At 52.6% G+C, this 20874-nt stretch overlaps 1 protein-coding gene across 1 annotated transcript; it reads right to left on the bottom strand.

Annotated features, from left to right (window-relative positions):
• Window positions 1-128: 128 nt before the first annotated feature.
• LOC100087885 (arachidonate 12-lipoxygenase, 12R-type) lies at window positions 129-19628 on the bottom strand. Its single transcript, XM_029054776.2, has 15 exons — window positions 19467-19628; window positions 12624-12828; window positions 10315-10396; window positions 9695-9784; window positions 9165-9287; window positions 8087-8190; window positions 7424-7596; window positions 6131-6274; window positions 5145-5348; window positions 4608-4694; window positions 4215-4384; window positions 2946-3067; window positions 2724-2824; window positions 1804-1974; window positions 129-1005 (listed from the first exon to the last, which is right to left on the bottom strand). The coding sequence occupies exons 1-15, from the start codon at window positions 19611-19613 to the stop codon at window positions 826-828; spliced, it is 2103 nt and encodes a 700-aa protein (XP_028910609.1). The 5' UTR covers window positions 19614-19628; the 3' UTR covers window positions 129-825.
• Window positions 19629-20874: the final 1246 nt, after the last annotated feature.

Genomic DNA, 20874 nt, shown 5'->3' with positions numbered 1-20874 from the left:
CTCCACATGAGGTAAGGACTGTGTCCAACCTGATTATTCTGTATCTACCCCAGCGCTTAGAACAATATCTGGCACATAAGAAGGGCTTAAATGCCAAACATTCAAAAAAAAAAAATCAGCCTCTCTCATGAGCCGGGAGAAGCTTTATGGCCCACTTCTCCCCACCCCCAGTCATAGCTCCCTCAAATCTAACTCTGGTCTGTTCCATTAACTTTCTCCCAGACTTGGAATTCCCTCTGCACACCCCTCTACAGGTCTGTACCCCCAAACTCATTCAGGCAGGATCACAGGACCTTGAGACCCCCTGGCCCGGGCTTCCATTTGCTTTCTCCCCCCACCCCCAGCCCACCTCTGGGACCGCAAGTGATATGATGCCCCTTCCTCCCAAGATGCTTGGCACACCAAGACTCCAGCGAAACATCAGTGCCACTGTAGGAGAGTGTGTGAGTTGTGGGTTTGTTTTTTTTAAGTGCCTAGGGGAGAGACTCCCACGCTGAGGCTCCGGGAGCCCGGTCAAGGGAGGAGAGCCTGAGTCCAGTAAGGGGTGGGGGGAAACAGAGGCTAAGGGAAGAGGGGCTGGGATTTGGGTGGGGAGGACCGGGAATTGAGAGGACAGGACACCCGAGTCCCAGAGGGAGAGCTGGGGACTAAGAGCCTGGGATGCGGGAGGCCTGGGTCCTTGGTGTGGCTCTGCCCTTCAATGACTGGGGTGAGAGCCAGGAAGTGGGGGGTGGGGAGGCATGGAGTGGGGGAACCCAGAATCTTCTCTCGGGATGGGAGTCGGGGCAGCGCAAACGTCCCCGCGGGGTGGTGGAGGGTGGCGGGCTAGATGGAGATGCTGTTCTCGATGAGGGTGGGGTCTAGGTAGGTGTAGGCCAGGGGCAGGTTCTGGTTCCGCTGGCGGATGTCGTGGGAGATCTGGTCCAGGCACCGCCGCAGGGTCTGCATGCTCCGCCGTGGCGTCTCCTCCACAAAGTGGATGTCCGGGAAGTGACCCAGGGGCCTCTGTGGGGAGGGGGAGGAGCCGAGAGGGGGACGGAGAATCATCATCATCGTTATCACAATAATAATCGTGCTATTGGTTAAGCACTTACTATGTACCAAGCACCATTCTAAGCACTGGAGTAGAAACAAGGTAATCAGGTTGGACACAGTGCCTGTCCCACATGGGACTCACGCTCTTAATGATCATAACTGTGCCATATGTTAAGCGCTGGGGTAAATACAGGATCATCAGGTCTCACTTGGCGTTCACAGTCTAAGTAGGAGGAAGAATAGGATTTGAATTCCCCATTTTGCAGATGAGGGAACTGAGGCCCAGAGAAGTGAAATGTCTAGCCCAAAGTCACACAGCAGACTCAGGAATAATAATAACGATGATGATAATAATAATTAGACACTTTGTACCAAGAACTGTTCTAAGAGTTGGGGTAGATGCAAGTTAATCAGGTTGGACACAGTCCCAGTCCCACAAGGGGCTCACATTCTTAATCTCCATTTAATAGTTGAGGAAACTGAGGCCCAGAGAACTGAAGTAACTTGCCCAACAGGCATGTGGCAGAGCCGGGATTCGAATCTATGTCCTTCTGACTCCCAGGCCCTTGCTCTATCCTCTAAGCCATGCTGCTTCCTGTCGCTCCGTGATATTTATTGGGTGCTTACTGCGTGCAGAACACTGAGCTAAAAGCTTGGGAGAGTTGACTATAATAGTTGGCAGATGAGGCCGTTGGTCACGACGAGCTTCCAGCCTAGAGGTGTACAGGGATGCCAGACCCCACGCCCAACCCGCCGCCCTGCGGGCACCTTATCGTCCGGCTCTCGGCTCAGAGTCCAGAGGACGAGCAGGGTGATGCAGGTGGTCTTGACATCGGGCAGCGTGTCCAGAAAAGTCTGGGCCGTGGCCAGTCCCTTAGCCTGTAGTGGTGGGTTCCGCATGGAGGATGGGAAGTTGGGCATCCAGGACGTGAACTCCAGCTGGGGGCAGATCAGTCGGTGGCATTTATTGAGTGCTTCCTGGGTGGACTAAGCGCTTGGCAGATGGGGAAGAGGAAGCTGGCTGGGCCCCAGGGGCAAGTAGAGACACCTCGGACCACGCCCACACACCCACACTCCTTCTCTCTCTCCTCTCCCTTCCCCCCAACCAGGGAGAGAGTCATCTGCTGAAAGGAAAGGAGGCAAGAGCAGAGCAAAATGGACAGATAGACAGACGGCCGCCAGGCAGGCCAAGGAAAACCGCTGAGGGGAGGGAGCGGGTAAAAGCAGAGGGGTCCACTGGGGACGTTGGAAAAGGGGAAGCGGAGAAAGAAGAGAGCTGGTGGAGGATGAGAAGAGAAAGAGGAGAAGTGGAGGGGGAGAAAGAAGAAAGATCGTGGAGGGGAGGAAAAGAGAAAGAGGGGAGGGGTAGAAGAAGGGGAAAAGAAGTAAGAGAAGAGGTGGAAAAGCGGAGAGGGAGAAGATGGAAAGGGAAAGAGAGAAGAGAAAAGAAAAGAAAAAGGAGAAAGAGGAAGTTGATGAGGGAAGGAGGGAGAGGCCCGTCAAAGGGCAGGGACTGTCTCTATCTGTTACTTATTTGTACATTCCAAGCACTTAGTACAGTGCTCTGCACATAGTAAGCGCTCAATAAATACTATTGAATGAATGAATGAGACGGGATCTTTGGAGGGCGGGGGCTGGGGGCTCCATTCCTCTCTTCTCCCTCCCACTTGCCCTGCCCTGCCCGGCACCTGTCCGGTGTTGACGGCGGCGTGCTTGGCCGAGCAGGTGTAGATGACGATGGTGAGGTAGCGGATCAGCTCCGGGACGGTGCGCAGGCAGGTGGGGACGCCTAGGAGGGGAGAGAGGCGAGGCCGGGGGCGTTCCGGGAGGGGGTTCCAGGGTGCTGGGCTCCCCTGAGCGGGGAGAAGGTGGGGGCTGGGAGGAGGGGATTCCTGGGTCCCTCCCGGTACCTGAGGTCTCCCGGCCCAGGAAGCATTCGGTGAAGATCTCCCGCACCCAGGCCTGCAGCTCCGGGTCCCCCTCTACGGCCGCGTCGCTGCGGTAATAGTAGCACACGATCTCGGAGACGTACCTGGGGGCCCGAGGGGGTCAGACTTCAGTCCCGATCCATTTTGTCCCCAACCCCGTCTCCCCAGATTCTGATGGGCCCAGAACCCCACCCCCCGCCCCACATGATGATGATGATGCCTTGCCCCCTCCTACCTCTCCTCCCTTCTCGCTTTCCACTGCCCAACCCGCACGCTCCGCTCCTCTGCCGCCCACCTCCTCACCGTCCCCCGTTCTCGCCTATCCCGCCGTCGACCCCCGGGCCACGTCCTCCCGCGGTCCCGGAACGCCCTCCCTCCTCACCTCCGCCAAACTCATTCTCTTCCCCTCTTCGAAACCCTACTTACAGCTCACCTCCTCCGAGAGGCCTTCCCAGACTGAGCTCCCCCTCTCCCTCTACTTCCTCTACCGCCCCCCTTCACCTCTCTACAGCTAAACCCTCTTTTTCCCCCCATTTCCCTCCGCTCCTCCCCCTCTCCCTTCCCATCCTCTCAGCACTGCACTCGTCTGCTCAACTGTATATATTTTCATTACCCTATTGTGTTAATGAAATGTACATCGCCTTAATTCTATTTTTTTGCTATTGCTTTAATGAGATGTTCATCCCCCAGATTCTATTTATTGCCATTGTTCTTGTCTGTCCGTCTCCCCCCATTAGACTGTAAGCCCGTCAAAGGGCAGGGATCGTCTTTATCTGTTACCGATTTGTACATTCCAAGCGCTTAGTACAGTGCTCTGCACACAGTAAGTGCTCAATAAATACTATTGAATGAATTTGTTAAGCGCTTACTATGTTCTAAGCGCTGGGGGGCTACAAAGTGATCAGGTTGTCCCACATGGGGTTCACAGTCTTAATCTCCATTTTCCAGATGAGGTAACTGAGGCCCAGAGAAGCGAAGTGACTTGCTCAAAGTCCACAGCTGACAAGAGGCGGAGTTGGGATTAGAACCCATGACCTCTCACTCCCAAGCCCACGCTCTTACCACTGAGCCACGCTGCTTCTCTACACAGGCACACCTGAGGGCTCCCTCTGCCCCCCGACCTGGCTCTCCCGCTCCTTCCAAACCTGCAACTTGTGCCCCCTCGGCCCCCAGGCCCTCTGCAGGGTCGCCAACCCCCCGGGATGTCCTGCCGGTGGTAGGAGTTGTCCAGCCGCACCTGGCCCCCCTCACCTCTCCAGGGCCGCCCACACCCTCAGGCTGTCCTGCCGGTAATAGTAGTTGTCCAGCCCTTCCACCCCTCGCCTTCGGAAGTCATCGGGCAGGTAGAGGCACTCGTAGCGCATGGCGGCCAGGGCCCGACACATCACCTCCGCGAAGCCCGCCAGGCCCAGAGACATGCCCTGCGGGGGACAGGGAGAGGGGGTGAGGGGGGGGGCTCAGGGATCTGCTCCCCGCCCCCCAAAAGACCCACAGGCCCATGCCTCCCTCCAGCACATCGGGAGAAGCGGAGAGGCGACCCGGTGATGGAGAGAAAGAGGCCTAGACGAGGGGGTCGGGGAAGCGAGGCCCCGGGGGGTGGACCCCCACGCCCCCGACCCCTCCCGCCCCCCACGAGGGTCTCACCCGTTCGGACAGCCCCCCTTTGTTGAGGAGCAGGGCGCGGCCGATGCTGTTGATCTGGATGGTGAACCGGGTGTGGGGGATCAAGAGCTGTGGGGAGATGGAAGCCGGGGTGAAGCCAGATTTCGGGGAGGGGGCGGTGGAGGGTCTAGTCTTCCCCTCCCATTGTAGTAATAATAATTATGGTAGTTGTCAAGTGCTTACTATGTGCCCGGCACTGGGGGTAGATACAAGTTAATCAGGTTGGACCCAGCCCCTATCTCCCCATCTTAACCCCCATTTTCCAGATGAGGGAAGTGAGGCCCAGAGGAAGGGAAGTGACTTAACCAAGGTCACACAGCAGAAGTGTGGCGGAGCAGGGATTAGAACCCAGGTCCTTCTGATCGGCAGGCCCGGGCTCTAGCCATTGAGCCATGCATCTTCTCTAAGGTCACTGACGACTACACCCCCAGTCTAATGGCCCCCGGCTTGGGGCTCTCTCCCCTAAGTTCCCTCCACCGCCCATCCCCCATGGCCTCAACCCCCGCACTGGCCCCAGACCTTGTAGATGGGGTGGCACATAGGGAGCTGGCGTAGGGTGGCGAGGCAGAAGGCTTCCGCCACCAGGTGGGTCTCCAGCAGGTGGGCGATGGCCTCGTGGCAGTAGAACTCGGCGTAGCGCACCCACGTCTTGGCCGTGAGCCAGTCCCACTCCGAGTCGCTGGGCAGGAAGATGGGGCTGTCCGGCCCGGGGGTCTGGCTGAGCTGGGGACCGGGCGAGGGAGAGACGATGCGAGGGTGGGGGTTAGCTGGGCTCGGGGATGGGACGGGGCAGAGAGATGGGGGAGCAATCACAGATGCCGGCAATGGAAGAGGGAAAAGGACACAGAGACTGAGAGAGACAGAGCGGTGACGAGATCAAGGGAAAGACAGAAGGAAAAGCAGGCATGAGGCCAGAGAGATAGAGCTCAAGTTGGGGCATTTGGTATTCACCCCACAAACGACCCCATAGTATTTATGTCCAGAGCTGTCACTTATTTAGAGAATGTCTGCCTCAAGCGCTTAGTACAATGCTCAGCCACTTAGTAGAGTGCTCTGCACCTAGTAAGAGGTCAGTAAATATCATTGATGATGATGTTTCCCCCTCTAGCTTGTCAGCTCGTTGAGGGCAGGGAGCGTATCTACCAACTCTGTTGTATCATCTTCTCCCAAGCGCTTAGCTCAGTGCTCTGCCCACAGTAAGCACTCAATAAATACCATTGACGATTTCTCCCCTTCTAGACTGCCAGTTAGTTGAAGGCACGGAGTGTGTCTACCAACTCTGTTGTAATAATAATAATGGCATTTATTGTATTGTCCTCTTCCAAGCACTTAGGACAATGCTCTGACCACAGTTAAGCGCTCAATAAATGCCACTGACTGATTGATTGATGGATCAATCCCTGTCACCCAAATCCCTTTAGCTCTGCCTCAGGTGCTCTCTTCTTAACTCCCTTCCCCACCCCACTGCCCCTCTCCCCATCCCCCCTTCCCCTCATTTCAGGCACCTGGATGGCAATGGGCAACAGCTCCTTGTTGGGGGTCCAGTACAGAAGGCAGAGGGGGGCACAGTGATACTGCTGCTGACCGTTGAGCTCGATGGCTGGGATGTTGTCCAGGATCTTATAGTCTGCCAGGTAGATGTTCCCCTTCTGAGATCCAAAGGAGAACAGGTCGGGGAAGACAAAAAGGAAATCCTTGAGAGGCCCCATAGGGCCCAGGAGCCAGGGCACTGGGCCAGGAGAGAAGGTTTAGAATGGGGGAAGAGGTGGGAAGGATAGATGGAGGACAATCTCGGGGTTCAGAGTGCCCCTTTACCCCCTGCACCGCCATGATGATGACCAATTGGCTGCCATGGTCAGTGGAGAGGGGAACAAAAGCTCTTGGGCATTGCTCTCGCTCTGTTAGATCTGGTAATACTAGCTCTATGTGATCTCGGGCAAGTCAAATCACTTCTTGGTGCCTCAGTTCCCTCAACTGTAAAATGGGGTTTAAGACCACGAGCCCTATGTGAGACAGGGACTGTGTCCAACCTGGTGATCTTGTAGCTACCCCAGTGCTTAGAACAGTGCCTGGCACGTAGTAAGTGTTTAAATACTACAGTTACCACCTCCTAGGATGGGCCAGGCTCTCCAATTCCCCTGAGTCCAGTAGGTTGAGGGAGAGGAAGGTCCAAGGAGAGATTTGGGAAAGAGGGAGAAGGATGGGAGTCAGGGGGCGACCGTGGGGGTGTGTACTCTCCCAAGCACTTAGTAGACAGTAAGCACTCAATAAATACGAATGATTGATTGGCTGGGAATCATCTCTCTCCCTTGGACTGTGAGTCCCATGTGGGACAGGAACTGTGTCCGACATGATTATCTTTTATCTAACCCCTTAATACAGGGCCCTACCCATAGTAAGCCCTGAATTCCATTATTATTATTAGAACATTTTAGGGGTTTCAGTCTGGGAAAGATGGAGGTGGTCTGACCCAGCTTGGCGGGAGCTGGTTTGGAAAACGGATTCTCTGCGGGAGAGTCCCTAGACCGTGAGCTCCTTGTGGGCAGGGTACGTGTCAATGAATTCTGTTATACCGCACTCTCCCAAGCGATTAGTCCAGTGCTGTGCCTACAGAAAGTGCTCAATCAATACCATTGTTTGGTGTCCCATCTCCAAGGATGAGAGGGTGAGGAGAGAGCATGGGAAGGTAGAGCCGATCGGTATAGGGACAGTGGAATAGGGGAGGCCGGAAAGAGAGCCGGGGAGCAGCCTAGAACCGGGTGGTGGCTGGGGGAGGACAGGACACCTGGCTCCTTCACCTCCAGCTCGGCCTGCAGACAGGTGTCGTCGCCCAGGGAGGAGGCCACCATAGCGTCGGTGACAGGGAATTTGTCCGGAAGTTGTGTGCAGCGGCAGATGAGGCCGGGGTTGATGCCGTTCAGGTACTGGTAGCCGAAGAAGCTGTCTTCCTGCCAGTGGGCTGCCACGTACTCTGGCAGGGGTCAGAGGTCGGGGGAAGAGTGGAGATATATTAAGTCAGCCACGCATTCCGGCTTGAGTCCGCTTCCCAAAGAACCTCTTCCCCAGTCCTCTTCCCCTCCAGTGAAAGCCCCCAACCCTAAAGGTCGGGGGAGCCTGAAGGACACCCTTTGGGAGCAGGCCTTTGTGCGCTTAACAAATACCACAATTATTATTAGTAGTAGTAGGAAACGCTCAGTAGATAATAATAATAATGTTGGCATTTGTTAAGCGCTTACTATGTGCAGAGCACTGTTCTAAGAGCTGGTGGAGATGGATAGATTGAGGGCTGTGAGAGGCTCCAGTTGGGGAGTTCCGGGCTGAGGCTCCCTCCGAGGCCACACGGGGGCGCTCCGCCCTCAAAAACCCCTCCCCCCGCCCCTGCCGTCTCCCCAACTGCCCCGGGGGCGTCTCCCCCGCCCGAGGCCCCTTGAGAGGCAGGCCGGCCGGGGACGTCCACGCACCCGACACGACGGTCTTGTTGGCGGGAAAGATTTTGCGGATGTCTTTCAGCCTCCTCCACGAGCGCTTGCGGTCCACCAGGCCTCGCAGCTTCATGCCCAGCGCCCTGAGGTGGGGAGGACCGGGGGGTCGTGAGAACGCCCCCTCCCCCCCCCACCATTCCCCCAGCCCTGCCCCCACCTCCCCCTCAGCCCCTCTGCATTGAGACTCCCCCACACACACACTTCCATTCACTCATTCAATAACATTTATTGAGCACTTACTATGTGCAGAGCACTGTACTAAGCGCTTGGAATGGACAATTCCCGCACGCCACCGACACCGACTCAGTTCCGCTCCAGTTCAGTTCAAGCGCTCAGTACGGCACAGTGGTACGTATTGCACACAGTAAGGGTACATCCCCAGCGCTTAGTACAGCGCTCTGCCCCTTGTAAGCACTCAATAAATACTAGTGAATGGCTCAGTGGAAAGAGCCCGGGCTTGGGAGTCAGAGGTCAGGGGGTCGAATCCCGGCTCTGCCGCTTGTCAGCTGGGTGACTTTGGGCAAGTCACTTCACGTCTCTGGGCCTCAGTGACCTCATCTGTCAAATGGGGATGGAGACGGTGAGCCCCACGTGGGACAACCTGATCACCTGGTATCCTCCCCAGCGCTTAGAACAGTGCTTTGCACAGAGTAAGCGCTTAACAAATGTCATCCTGATGATGATGATGAATAAGCACTTAATAAATACGGTTGATTGAATGAATGACACCCCAGTCGGTCCCCGCCCACTGTCCTGGGGCGGCCAATCCGATGCCCCGGAGGGAGGGCGTCACCGGTTTCTAGGTGGGATTCTCCTGGGGGCGGGCGAGCGAAGGAGGCACGAGGAAAAAGGGCCACGGTGGAGCGGGGCGTTAAGCCGTTCCCACCATTAACGCCCACGGCACGTGGCGGGGAAGGGGCCCAGGCCCCGCCAACGGACGAGGCCCAAACGGGAGGCCGATCGGGGGCACGAGAGGGAGGAGGAGCGTTGTGGGCTGGGGCAGGGGGATGGTGGAAGTGGGGGGAAGTGGAAGTCCAGCCCCTCGACCCATGCTCACATAGGCCCCAGGCGGAAGAAGAAGGAGGCCGTTTTGATGAACGAGTAGCGCAGGTTGGAGTTCAGGAACTTGGTCGCTTTGATGTCGATGAGGATGGGAAACCCCGGGACGTAGCCGTTCCACCTGGAGGGGAAGGGCCGGAGGCTGGGGACCAGATGCCAGGGCCCCAGCCGGCGGGGAGGGGGAGGATGGGGGCCGGAGGGCCAGAGGCTGGCGGATGGATGCTAAGGCCCTCGGTTGAGCGGGGAGGAGAATGGGAGCGGGAGGTTTGGAGCCTGGGCCTAGACTGGGGAGGCGGAGGGGGATAGGAGAGAGAGGGCCGGGAGCGGAGGCGGGTGGGGTGCTGGGGCCTGGGGATTGGGGAAAGGGGGTATCTGGCCTCCTGAGCTGGGTAGGATGGACAGGAGAGTCAGGAGCTGGGGGGTGGGAAGCCTGGGACCCAGCATGGGGCTGGGAGAGACAGGGAGCCTGGGTTCCAGGGTGGAGCGGAGCCTGAAAGGTTGGGAGTTTCCTCGCCGTTGAGAACTCACTCTGGTCGGTTGGGGTTGTGTCTCCGAACTGGGGGGTGGTAGCTGGGAATGCTCACATAGTTGGGAAGTCCAGGGACAAAGACCCTCCAGCTACGAGAGATAAAACGTGGGCATCGGCTTGATTCCTGAATCCTCAACGCTCCCTTCACACCCTCCCTCCTTCCCTTTGGTCAGTCTTTTGTGACCCCCATCCCCGCCCCCACCACCTCCCTTTAAGACCAGTCTCCTGAGATGGGTCTGGCTGCTGGACCACCAATTCCACTCCGGCCCTAGCCCAGTTGATCCTAGTGGCCTTTATTATGGTATTTAAGTGCTTACTATGTGTCAGACACTGTAGTGAGTGCTGGCATAGATACAAGCTAATCAGGTGGGACACAGTCCAAGTCCCAAGGGGGCTTACATCAATCCTCATTTTACTGAGGTACAGAGAAGTAAAGTGACTTGCCCAGGGTCACACAGAAGACAAGTGGCAGAGCTGGGATTAGAACCCAGGTCCTCCTGACTCTCAGGCCCAGGCTCCATCTTCTAGGCCACACTACTTCTTGAATTTGAGGGGTCAGCCCCCCCCCCGCCCCGAAACCGTGTCCAGTCTGCCCTGGCCCCACCCTCGCTGGTCTCACTGGTAAAAATCCTGTTTTGCTCTCAGCTCCTCCCTGCGATGATTCAGTAGGATTGGAAGACAGTCGTCTGCCACGGTTTTACCTGTGGGGAGATTGGGGAGGGAAGTGAGGATACAGGGCATCAGAGAGGAAACCAAGCACCTGCTCCCCCAGGCCCCAGCTCTCACCAGGGGCCTTCTCCTTCTCCCTTCTCAGGACCCTGCCCTCTTTTCTGCAACAGACCCAGGTCCCCCTGTGAGATGGCTTGGGACTGCAGCAAGAGGGAATGAGGGCTTGAGGAAGGAATTCCCGATGAGGGGAGAGAAGGTTGGAGGTATGGAGGGGATGATCCCTTTCGGAAGCCTGACCCTGATCCCGGGAGCGGGGAATACCATGAATTGGGGAGAGTAGGGTACCTTCAGGAAGTTGAAAAGGGAGGCAAGGATGCAAAAAATGGCAGGGGGAGATGATCAGATGGGATCTCTGGGAATTCCCTCCCCCATGGGAATCTTTCTACATCCACCTCCTTCCCAGCTTCTCACTGCCTCCCTGCCCTGTCTTCCAGGAGGGGTCAGGGGACTCCCAGCAGGTGAGTCAGGGCCATGCCTAAGTATTGCAGGAGTTCATTCCACCTGGCTCAGCCTGCCCCAACATCATCCACACCCGCCCTGCCACTCCCCATACCCAGTCAATCCATCCTGGGGCTCAGGCCTGGGGATTGGGTCTCCTGTCCTGGAGGAGCTGAGGTGCTTCCCCCACCCCTGTCCTTCCCATAGATTATCCGGGATCTGGCAGGGAGGGAGGTGAGGGGGAGTCGGTGACAACCTGTCTCCAAGCAATGCCTGTGGTATTTGTTGAGTGCCTACTTTCTTTTTTAATGGTGAGTAAAAGAATGCAAGGATCGGATATTGCCCATCTTTAAATGTGTCTCTAGCAAGGGTATTTATTGAGCGCTTACCCTGTGCAGAGCCCCCTAACTAAGTGCTTGATACAATTCAGATTTCAGAGCCACTGAACCCTCCTGAGTTTGGAGGAGGGAGAGAACTTATTTTTAAGGGGATTTTTTTGTGGGTCTGAGCAAGGGGCCTGGGAGTGAGAAGGTCATAAATTCTAATCCCAGCTCCGCCACTTGTCTGCTGTGTGATTTTGGACAAATCACTTCACGTCTCTGTGCCTCAGTTCCCTCATCTGTAAAATGGGGATTGAGACTGTGATCCCACATGGGACAGGGACTGTGTCTAACTCGATTTGCTTTTATCCCCCTCCCCCGCCCCCCCATGCTTAGTACGGTGTCTGGCACTTAGTAAGTGCTCAACAAATAGCATCATTATTATTATTATTTTTGATCTGTCCTTTCCCAAGCACTCAATCCGGGTCTGTGCACACGCTAAGCGCTCAATAAGTACCACTGATGGTGGCCATGGAATGTATCTGCCAACTCTTATATTGGACTCTCCTAAGCACTTAGTCTAATGCTCTGCACACCGTCAGCACTCAATAAATACCATCGATTGTGGGCAGGAAACGTGCCTACCAACTCTGTTGTATTGGACTCTCCCAAGTGCAGTGCTGAGCAACCAGTAAGCGCTCAGTAAATACCACAGATTGATTGCCTCAAAGGACGACTCTGACCCATCTTTCAGAGAGAATCCCATAATAATAGCAATAATAATAGTGGTACTTGTTAAGGGCTTACTATGTGCCAAGCACGGTTCTAAGCACTGGGGTAGGTAAAAAGGTTGGACACAGTCCCTGACCCACGTGGAACTCATACTCTTAATCCCCGTTTTACAGATGAGGTAACTGTGAGGTCCAGAGAAGTGAAGTGACTTGCCCAGTGACTTGGCCACGGTCACACAGCAGACGTGACGGAGCCAGGATTAGAACCCAGGTCCTTCTGACTCCCAGGCTTGGGCTCTATCCACTAGGCTTTGCAGCATGGAGCCCACCTCCCCAGGTGTTTGGGAAGGTACTTGGAGGGAGAAGGTCCAGGGAAGCTCATTGTGGACAGGGAATGTGTCTGCTTATTGTATTGTCCTCTCCCTCCTGCTTAGTCCAGTGCTCTACAAACAGTAACCCCTCAGTAAATAGGATTGAGTGAATGGATAACCCGGCCACCTGGTCTGCCTTTGGCCACCGCCACTCCGTCCGGAGCACCAAGAGGAAACGAGGGAAGGAGCGGTCCGCATGCGGAGCTGGCCAGGAAGGGTGGCTCCAACGGGGTGGTCTTTCTTTTGCAAGAACACAACCACCATCACCCCGACGTCAGCGGAGCCCCCTGGCCTGGGGTCTCGGAGCGGGGTAGGGGGGTTCGCGCCAGAGTCCCCTACCTCTCCCTTCCCTGAGTTCCAGAGTCTCATAACCATCCATCCACTGGTAGCAGGGGAAGTGGTAAGTGCAGGCGTTGGGGGTGCTGATCTGGACATAGTTGCAATACCAGGGGTTCTTGGGGAAGAAGGAGTAGGGCTCCTTGTCCAGCCGGATCAAGATCAGTTCTCCCAGGTCCTGGGCACAGGAGATGGTGTACTCATCCACCTGAGGGAGGGAGGGGTAGGGAGAGAAAGGAAGAGGGGAAAGAGATGGGGAGAGAAAGAGGGAGAAAGGGAAAAAGGAAGAGATAAAGAAGGGGGAAGAGGGAGATCAAGAGGAAGAAAAAGGAAGACAGATTGAGGGAGAGAAAAGGGGGAGAAAGAGATGGAAAGAGAGAGAAAAAAGGAGAGGGGAGAAGGAAATAGGGAGAGAGGGAGGAGGGAGAGCGAGGGGAGAGATAGAGGGAAAGAGAAAGAAAAAGATGGATAAGGAAAGAGGAAGAGATAAAGAGGGGAGGTAAAGAGGAAGGCAGATTGAGGGAGAGCAAGTGAGGGGGAGAAAGATGGAGAGAAAAGGAAAAATGAGAGGAGAGAGAAGGAAATGGAGATAAGGAGAGAGAGAGATTAGGTTTTATCTTACCCTCAGCCTTGCTTTTCACCCCCTTCTCTCTGGTCTCTTCTTAAAATGTTTCCCCAGCCAGATGCTAATCCCAACCAGACTCTCCTCTAGCTAAAGTCCCACCACTTCTCCCCTCATCTCCATCCCCGTCCCCATCCCCATCCCCATCCCCTCATATCTCTCCCCGCCCCCAGCTGCTATCTGATTTACACCATGGGGAGATTTGGGAATGTTCCAGTTTCCTCATAAATATGCTAAACCCTTTCTACTGGGCAGAGGACGTGTCTACCAACTCTATGGTATTGTATTCTCCTTAGAGGTCAGTCCAGTGCTCTGCACACTGTAAACACTCAATAAATATCACAGATTGATGGATTGATTGGTTGGAAACAGGTTGGAGGGGAGGAGGAATTTATGGAGGAGGAGGAGGAGGGAGGAACTACTGCGTGGAGGGGGAGGGAGGGCAGAAGGAGAGAACGGCTGACGTGGAAGATCAGAAGAGGGGATGGATAGGGTCAGGTTAAGAGAAAAGGATGGGTTAGGGATTAGGATCAGGTTGGGATTGGAAATACAGTTTCTTTTTTTGTGTTTGTGGTAGTTGTTAAATGCTTTCCATGTGCCAGGCATGAGAAGCAGCATGGCCTAGTGGTAAGAGCACGGGCTTGGGAGTCAGAGGACATGGGTTCCACTCCCGGTTCCGCTCTTGTCTGCTATGTGACCTTGGGCAAGTCACTTCATTTCCCTGGGCCTCAGTTCCTTTATCTGTAAAATGGGGATGAAGACTGTTAGCCCTGTGGGACCTGGACTGTGTCCAGCCTGATTAGCTTGTATCTCCCCCAGCACTTACCGGCACATAGAAAGTACTTAAATACCATGAAAAAGAAAGGGTCGGTGATCGAAATCAAATGTGTATTATGGGGACTGTTATTATTATGGTATTTGTTCAGCATTTACTGTGTGTCAAACACTGTTCTAAGCGAAGAGCTGGGGTAGATACAAGTTTATTAGGTGTGACCCAATCTCTGTCCCACATGGGGCTCACAGTCTCAGTAGGAGGGAGAACAGACATTGAATCAACACTTTGCAGTTGAGGAAACTGAGGGCCAGAAAAGTTAAATGACTTGCCCAAGGTCATATAGCAGACAAGTGGCAAGAACCCAGGTCCTCTGATTTGCAGACCCAAGCTCTTTCCACTAGGCCACACTGTTCCAGTTGGAGTTAGGGTTAGAGGATTGCTGATGTGTAAAGTTTAGGGATGTATTAGAGTAATCTGAGGGAGACTGGGATTTAGTTTGAGACCAGGACTAGGGAGAAACATCAGAGAAGCAGTGTGGATAGAATATGGGCCTGGGCATCAGAAGGACCTGGGTTCCAATCCTGATGATGCCACTTATCGGCTGGGTGACCTTGAGCAAGTCACTTAACCTCTCTGTGCCTCAGTTTCCTCATTTGTAAAATGGGGGTTAAGACTATGAGCCTCACAAGGGATAGGTTCTGTGTCCAACCTGACTAGCTTGTATCTACCCCAGTGTCTGGCACACAGTAAACCCTTAACAAATACCTAAAAAAATGGAGATGGCAGGTTTAAGAGAAGGTAAACTATATGGACAAAGAGTACTGTTACCATTTGGGGAAGGATGGAGGTTAGTGAGCGTGAGGAGTATGGCTAGGGTTAGAATTGGAATTATGAGCAAGTTTAGAGGATTAGGAACAAAATTGGAAATAAAACAGGATTACAGGAGAGGTTGAGGATCTAAGTGAGTTAGGGTTAGGAAAAACAGTGGGATTTGGGACAGGGAGTGGGACAGTGTTAGGAATAGGGCAGGTGTTAGGGTTAAGGATAAGGAAAGGGATAAAGTTAGTAACTGGGAAAGAGTGGGGTAATGTTTGAATCAAGTTTTGGATTAGGTGCCACTTGGCAAGTCACTTTGCTTCTCTGTGCCTCAGTTACCTCATCTGTAAAATGGGGATTAAGATTGTCAGCCCCATATAGAACATGGACCGTGTCCAATCTGATTAGCTTTTATCTATCTTAGACTGGTACAGAGTAAGTGCTTAACAAATACCATTAAAAAAACAAAGATGTGGGATATGGGGTAAGGAAGGGGTTCAGGCTAGTGTGAAAATGATCTAGATGGAACTGGAATTGGATATGGGATAAAAATAATGATAAAATAGGGGTGGACTTTGGGTAAGGGAAACAGGGTGAGTTTTAAATATAATTGTATTTTGGAACTCTATGAATATAAGAGATTATAGTAAGGATGGTATTGGATTGCTTTCTGACATTGGATTTATAGCAGTCTTCCCTCTAAGGAAAAAAAGGAATTAGGAAAAGGTTCAAGTAAGGTTTGGGAACAGGAGACAAGAGATGTGGATGAGTGTGGAGATAGAATGAGGGCCAAAATAAACTTGCCGTGGGAGTGTGTCTACCAACTCTGTTGCACTGTACTCTCCCAAGCACTTAGTACAGTGCGCTGCACACAGTAAGCACCCAAGAAATATGATTAATTAACTGATAGAGTTAGGATTTCTTGAATCTGTAAAGACAAGTGGGTTCTTATCCCGGTTCCTGGGTTCTAATCCCAGCTTTGCCACTTGTCTACTGTGTGACCTCGGGCAAGTCACTTCACTTCTCTGGGCCTCGATTCCCTCATCTGTAGAATGGGGATTGAGACTGCAAGGCCCATGTGGGACATGGACAGTGTCCAACCCGATTAACTTGTTTCTACCCCAGCGCTTAGTACAGTGCCTGACACATAGTAAGCGCTTAACAAATATGGTGAAAAAATGATGTAGTTGTGGAGGAAGAGAAAATGGAGGAAGAAACTTGGTGGGAATGAGTGTGTGTGTGTGTGTGTGTGTTTGAAGCTTCAGGACCTTCACAAAGCAACAACTTCAAAGAAAAGTAGAGATGGAGGTTAGAGCTATGGTTTAGGTTAGAGATGGGATTGATAGGACTGGGGGGAAGATAAAGGGTTAGGATTAGGGCTAAAAAGAGAATTGAGTTCCTCTAGACTAAGTTAGTTGGGGGCAGGGAATGTCTAGGCTAACTCGGTTATATCGAGCCCTCCCAAGTGCTTAGAACAGTTTTTTGAACATAGTAAGTGCGGAGTAAATGCTATCAATTGATGTAGTTTGGATAGCATTAGAGTGAAGGTTAAAGTTAAATTTAGAGCTGGTTTAGAGTCAGCACTTGGATCTGCTCCCTTTATTTCACCCCTCCCTCAGCCCCACAGCACTCACATCCAAGTCCGAAATTTATTTATTTATAATATTGTCTGTCTCCCCCTCTAGACTTTGAAGTCGTTGTGAACAGGGACCAGGTCTACCAACTCTGTTGTTATATCATACTATCCCAAGTGCTTAGTACAATGCTTTGCACACAGTAAGTGCTCAATAAGTACAACTGATTGATCGACTGGGATATGTGGTTGGGATTGGCATAGGATTAAGGTCAAGCCTTGGATTTGGTCTCAAGATAAAAATTCAGACTGGGGTTAGAGGCAGGTCAGTTAAGGTTTAGGGATGAGATTAAGAGACATTTGGAGAATAGCATTGTGGATAGCGTTAGGGTAATCAATGGGGTCCAAGAAAAATAAAAATGACAGTGTCAGGTGTAGGGTTAGAGTTTAGAGTTAAGGATAGATGAAATTAGTGATGAAATTAGAGTTAATGTTCAGTATGATGAAATATTTACTTAGACAGCCTGTGCCGAACCCGATTACCTTGTATCTCCTCATAATGCTTGAACAGTCCTTGGCACGTAGTAAGCTCGTAATGAACACCACGATTATTATTATTATTATTATTAATTATTATCATCATCATGATAAACATTATTATCTTGTATCTACTAACTCCAGCATTTAGTACAGTGCTTGGCATATAGTAAGCACTTAACAAATATCGCAATTATTATTATTACTATTATTAGGGCTAAAGACTGTGACGGTCAGGGGTACTTATTAAGCACCTCCTGTATGCAGAACACTGTATGAAACGTTTGGGAGAGGTCAAGAGAAGTAAAATCAATCAATCAGTGATAGTCATTGAGCCCTTATTGTGTGCAGAGTACTGTACTAAGTGCTTGGGAAAGTCCTATACAACAGAGTTGGTAGACACAATCCCTAACCACAAGGAGTTTACAGTCTACAGAGGAGCTCACAGTCTAGAGAAAACAAAAGACATAGGCTCTGCCTCAACGTGAGAAATAAGGTAAGGGTTGGAATTAGGATTAATCATAAACCTGGACCCTAGATTTAGGTGAGGGATTAGAGTCTGAATCAGAGTCGCGGAGCTGGACAGGGCTTTAAGAAATGATTGTAGGCAGGGATTGTGTCTTTTATTGTTGTATCGTACTCTCCTAAGCGCTTAGTACAGTGCTCTGCGAACAGTAAGCACTCAATAAATACGATTGAATGAATGAATCTGGTCAGCTTTCTGCCTCCAAGCTTGTGACTGACTGAATCACTCAGAAAGTTTGAGGGTGGCTGCAGTGTGATTCGTTTTCATTCATTCATCCATTCGTTCATTCAATTATATGTATTGTGCATTTACTGTGTGCAGAGCACTGTACTAAGTGCTTGGGAGAGTATAATACAGCAATAAAGAAACATATTCCCTGCCCACGACGAGTTTACAGTCTAGAAGGGAGGAGACAGATATTAACATAAATAAAGAAATTGCAGAAATATACACTTAGTACAGTGCAGAAGCACTTACTACAGTGCTCTCTGCACATGACAAGCACTCAATATATACAGATAAATGACTGACTGGGTGCTACAGTTCAGTGAGAGGGTTAGAGCCGGAGATCAGATTAGGGATCGGGGTTCAGAAAAGAGGTGAAGTGAAGCAGAGACCCAGGGAGATTCCGGTTGGGGCTCGGAGTAACATTAAGGTGAGGGTCGGCGTTGAAGATTAGGATCAGGATATTCTGGAAATCTTAGTGTGTGGGATTAGGGATGGATTTGATGAAAGTGTTAGGGTAGCGTTCAGGTTTGGTCTGGAGTACTCTCCCAAATGTTTAATACAGTGCTGTGCACACGGTAAGCACTCAGTAAATACAACTGACTGATTAATTAAAGACAGAATGGGATTTGGGGTGGTAGTAATCATACTAATAGATAAAGGGTAGTAATAAAATAAGGATAATTCATAATTGTGATATTCATTTAACACTATGTGCTAAGCACTGGTCTAAGCTCTAGGTTAGATACCATTGAATCAACTTGCATAATGGGGACTGGAGACAGGGATGGGGTGAAGAGTGGGATTTGAAGTAATAATAATACTAGTTATTATTAATTATTATTATTATTATGGTATCTGTTTAGAACTAGTATGTGCCAAACACCATTCTAAGCGCTGAGGGTAGATAACAGTTAATCAACTTGTAGAAGGGGGACAGGGATAACAATAACAATAATGAATACTTATGATGTTTGTTAAGTTCTTACTATGTGACAAGCACTGTTCTGAGCACTGGGGTAAGATACAAGTTACTCAGCTTATAGAATGGGGACAGGGATGGGGCGAGGGGTGGGATTTGGGGTAATAATAATAGCAGTGACTACTTATGGTATTTGTGAAGCACTTGCTCTGCTCCAAGCACTGTTCTAAGTGTTGGGGTAGATACGTTAATCCCCTCGACGCGGGGCCCAGTGGGTAGAGCATGGGCCTCAGAGTCAGAAGGACCTGCGTTCGAATTCTGGCTCTGCCACTTGTCAGCTGTGTGACCTTGGGCAAGTCACTTCACTTCTCTGGGACTCAGTTCCCTCATCTGGAAAATGGGTATTAATGCCGTGAGCCCCATGTGGGTCAGGGACGGTGTCCAGCCTGATTATCTTGTGTTCTCCTCCTCAACGCTTAGAACGATGCTCGACACATAGTAAGTGCTTAAGAAATACCATTTTTAGTATCATTATTATTATAGCAATGGGGCGGGCTGGGATGGAGTGAGGGGTGGGTTATTACTATTGTATTATACTTTCTCAAGAGCTTAGTATAGTGCTCTGCACACAGTAAGTGCTCAATAAATCCGACTGAAGGAAGGAATGAATTTGGGGTAATGTAAAGGGTTCCCGGGAGCCCCTCGATACTGGGGAAGGTTTGGGGTCTAGGCCACCATTTGGCTATCCAGGCTGATGCCTAATGATCTCAGCTTCTTCCTCCTCTACCCTCTGGCTCTCCCCACCACCCCCAGCCACCCCCCACCAGCCTCCACGCACCCCAAGACCTACCGCACCGGTAGCGAAGTCCCTGCCGAAGTGGTCCAGCAGCTGCTTGTGACTCTCCCCTCCCGTCCCCACTAGGGTCAGCGAGATGGAGTCCAACGTCCCACTCATCAGGTCAGTGCCCGTGGCCACCTTCACCCGGTAAACGGCCATGCTGGGGACCCCGGGGGGCTGGGGGGAGGGTGGTGCACTGGGGTGACTCTGGGATCAGCCGGGGGGTGCCGAAGGATCCAGGCCCCCGGGAGGGGGCTCAGCTGCACCCAGATGGGCTCCGGTCTGCCCAAATCTGGGATCCAGGAGGCTGGGAAGTTGGGGTGCAGATGGATTCTCCCCGGGGGTGGGAGGAATCTGCAGTCTGGAAGAGACTTCTTCTGGGTGGATATTGGAGTCCAGGAGTGGGGTCCTCGCTGTGAGCTTGGGGGTCCAGGGAGAAGGGATCCTTGCTAGGAGCAGGGAGTGATGTCCAGAGAGGAGACGGGATCCGGCAGAGAGGGTGGTGGTCTCGGTCTGAGAGATCCAGAAGGCAAAGGAGGGAGTCCTTGGGTGCAGGTTGGGTGGTCACCTTGCAGGGAGAGAGGGTGACTGCCTGGGTCCAGCCCTTCGGAGCATCTGGCCCGTCTCAACGAGCCCCAGAGGCCTCTCTGGTATCCAGGGCAGAGGCGGCGGCAAGCGACAGGCAGGATTTTGGGGTGGGGGGGCCCTCCTCCCAGCCTCTCCCGCTCCCTCCTCCCTCCACAGCGGCCCAGCCAGTTGAACCAAGTCGGGGCTCAGAGGTGCCGAGGTGGGTGGGTCCCCCCGATCCTTATCAGGCTAATAAGACGTTTCCAACTTGACCATGCCCGCCCAGCACACCCCCACCAGGCAGCACCCCCCCCAAAAAAAAAAAAACCAGGCTGCCAAGCTGGCAGGGGAGCAGGGCCACGGGGGCGGAGCGCATGTCACGTCTCAGTCGATCATCCTGGAGGGGCTGGGCAAGGCCGGGCCGCACCCTCCCACAACCACCGTGCCAGGTTGCTGGCCCAAAGGCAGGGAGGACAGGAGAGGCCCTGCCATGTCAGAGAACCTGCTACCCTCCTCTGCCATCTGTGGGAAATCCATTGGGTGCGGGCAGAAAGTGAGGGGGAAGGGTTAGGGGTACCTGAAGGAGAGAGATGGGGGTGGGGGCCAGTAGAGGGAGACAAGGAGGGAGAGATAGATAAGCTGACCTCTAGACTAGTAGCTTGCTGTGGACAGGGAATGTCTGTTGATTGTTCTTTTGGATTCTCTCAAGCGCTTAGTCCAGTGCTCTGCACACAATAAGCGCTCAGAAATGCGATTGAATGAGTGAAAGATGGAGGGAGAGATAGTGAGATGGGGGAGAGAGATAGGGGAGAGGAAGAGGAGGGGAGGAGCAGTGTGGCCTAATGGTTAGAGC

Source organism: Ornithorhynchus anatinus, chromosome X5, assembly GCF_004115215.2.
Source record: "Ornithorhynchus anatinus isolate Pmale09 chromosome X5, mOrnAna1.pri.v4, whole genome shotgun sequence".
NCBI classification, from domain to species: domain Eukaryota; kingdom Metazoa; phylum Chordata; class Mammalia; order Monotremata; family Ornithorhynchidae; genus Ornithorhynchus; species Ornithorhynchus anatinus.
This window is presented reverse-complemented; position numbering and strand designations above follow the sequence as displayed.

What these genes read in the sequence shown, in the direction of transcription:
- LOC100087885 (XM_029054776.2), bottom strand. Translation starts at nt 19,613, where the DNA reads ATGGCCGTTTACCGGGTGAAGGTGGCCACGGGCACTGACCTGATGAGT. An exon ending in GCAAAACAGGATTTTTACCA is followed by an intron (nt 9,785 to 10,314) that starts GTGAGACCAGCG and finishes TATCTCTCGTAG; the next exon opens with CTGGAGGGTCTTTGTCCCTG. An exon ending in CCTGGGCCGGGAGACCTCAG is followed by an intron (nt 2,825 to 2,945) that starts GTACCGGGAGGG and finishes CTCCCCTCCTAG; the next exon opens with GCGTCCCCACCTGCCTGCGC.